General features: G+C 36.5%; 1 protein-coding gene across 1 annotated transcript in view; it reads right to left on the reverse strand.

Moving 5' to 3' along the window:
* Positions 1 to 292: 292 nt before the first annotated feature.
* Positions 293 to 1,544, reverse strand: part of RNPC3 (RNA binding region (RNP1, RRM) containing 3) — a 27,612-nt gene continuing 26,360 nt past the window's right edge. Inside the window, 1 exon segment of the mRNA XM_045292022.1 lies at positions 293 to 464. Coding sequence (XP_045147957.1) covers positions 293 to 464 — 172 coding nt within the window.

Consider the following 1,544-nt stretch of genomic DNA (forward strand, 5'->3'; position numbering starts at 1 on the left):
TCCCTATCAAGGGACTAAAATGTCCCCTGCTATCCTTCATACAAAATTATGTCTTATTTGCCTATAACCTAAACACACAGATGCTATATTAATAGTACTTCCCAGTCTCTTTAATCTCTGAGAGATTGGTTTGACAACTTAATTGTTTTTAAAAACATATTTCTGACCTGACGTTGGTTGAATCCACAGATTAGGGACCTACTGATATGGTGAACTCAGTATCACAAGTTAGAATGACATTTGTTCAAATTTCTAAGTGATAATGTAAATTGAATTTAGTTCTAGCCTTATTCTAAAATAGCAGACTCAAACAGATGAGTTTAAAGGATACAACCACCATTGGTTTTCCAAGAAGAACGTATCCATTAACTTCTTTCAAGGCTTTTGCTGCTGCCTTTTCATTTGGAAGTCCAATAAAAGCCTGTCCTTTCATGCGACCTTCTTTCATTAAGCGGATATCAAACCTAGAAACATCGAAGAAAGAGGGGCTTTAAATCAAAGATGGTCAAATAATTTTGATGAAGTGAACTGAAGTGTGTTGACCAATTTTAAACTTTGTTATTGCAAGGACTAAAAATGACTATTCTGCCTAAGCATAATTAGCCAGTGTTCATAAAATCTTGATAAAGTAGGTCCTAAAATCAATTCTAAAGGTAGGTAGCATGAATATAATGAATTGCTTACTTGTATCATTTAAAATTATAATTGCATTTACATAATTTAAAAATTACATTGCTGCTAAGTCTAAAAACAATTTTATTAGGCTATTGTTTTATAGCTCTATTTAAAAATTTTTCTGAAGTATTCACAGTAAATTCAATACTACTTGAAAAAGTGATTAAACAACAACAAACAAAAGCAGACATGGGAAGCAAGTCCAAGAAGAAAGCAATGGGACCGATGGTTCCAGAGGGACCTGTGGGGAGGATGAGGTAAAGAAAAGGAATGGTGAGCAAACAATGCTATAGGCAAGGGAACAACTAGGGAATTAAAAGCAACAATGAGGAGGGCGTACAGATTAGAGATCACAATGGTGTTGAAGCAACAGTAATCTAGCTGAGAAAAACTACTAATAGGCAGAAAAAGGGAGAGGGTGATGGTTGGAAAGGAGGAAGGCAAAAGGAAACAGAGGAAAAATCCAGGAAGCAAAGCTAGAGATAGAGGTATACACATAGGTGTGTACTTATGTAAATATATTCATTCATAAAAAGAGGTATTGGCATATGCACATATATTTATATGGCAATACACTGATACAATGAGGAAGTGGACAGACTTTGGGCCTTTGCTCAAGCCCTCCCCCAACGCAAGAGCACTTTGTTTTAACAACCCGGAATTCTGCGATGCTCACCTTCCCACACATTGCTAAAGACAAAACTGGTGCATAAGCAAATGAGGTGAAGAAAGCTGATGATGCCCGGCTATCAAAGAATATAGTCTCTGGCGGGGTCTTAAAGGATTGAAGTTAAACAAGTGGCCATTTAGTAGAGAACCAACAAGCCCACATGGAAGAAATACACCAGCCTGTGTAATCATGAAGCATT

This window comes from Echinops telfairi, unplaced genomic scaffold (assembly GCF_000313985.2).
Source record: "Echinops telfairi isolate 266 unplaced genomic scaffold, ASM31398v2 ScPeMD7_443;HRSCAF=831, whole genome shotgun sequence".
Lineage (NCBI taxonomy): Eukaryota > Metazoa > Chordata > Mammalia > Afrosoricida > Tenrecidae > Echinops > Echinops telfairi.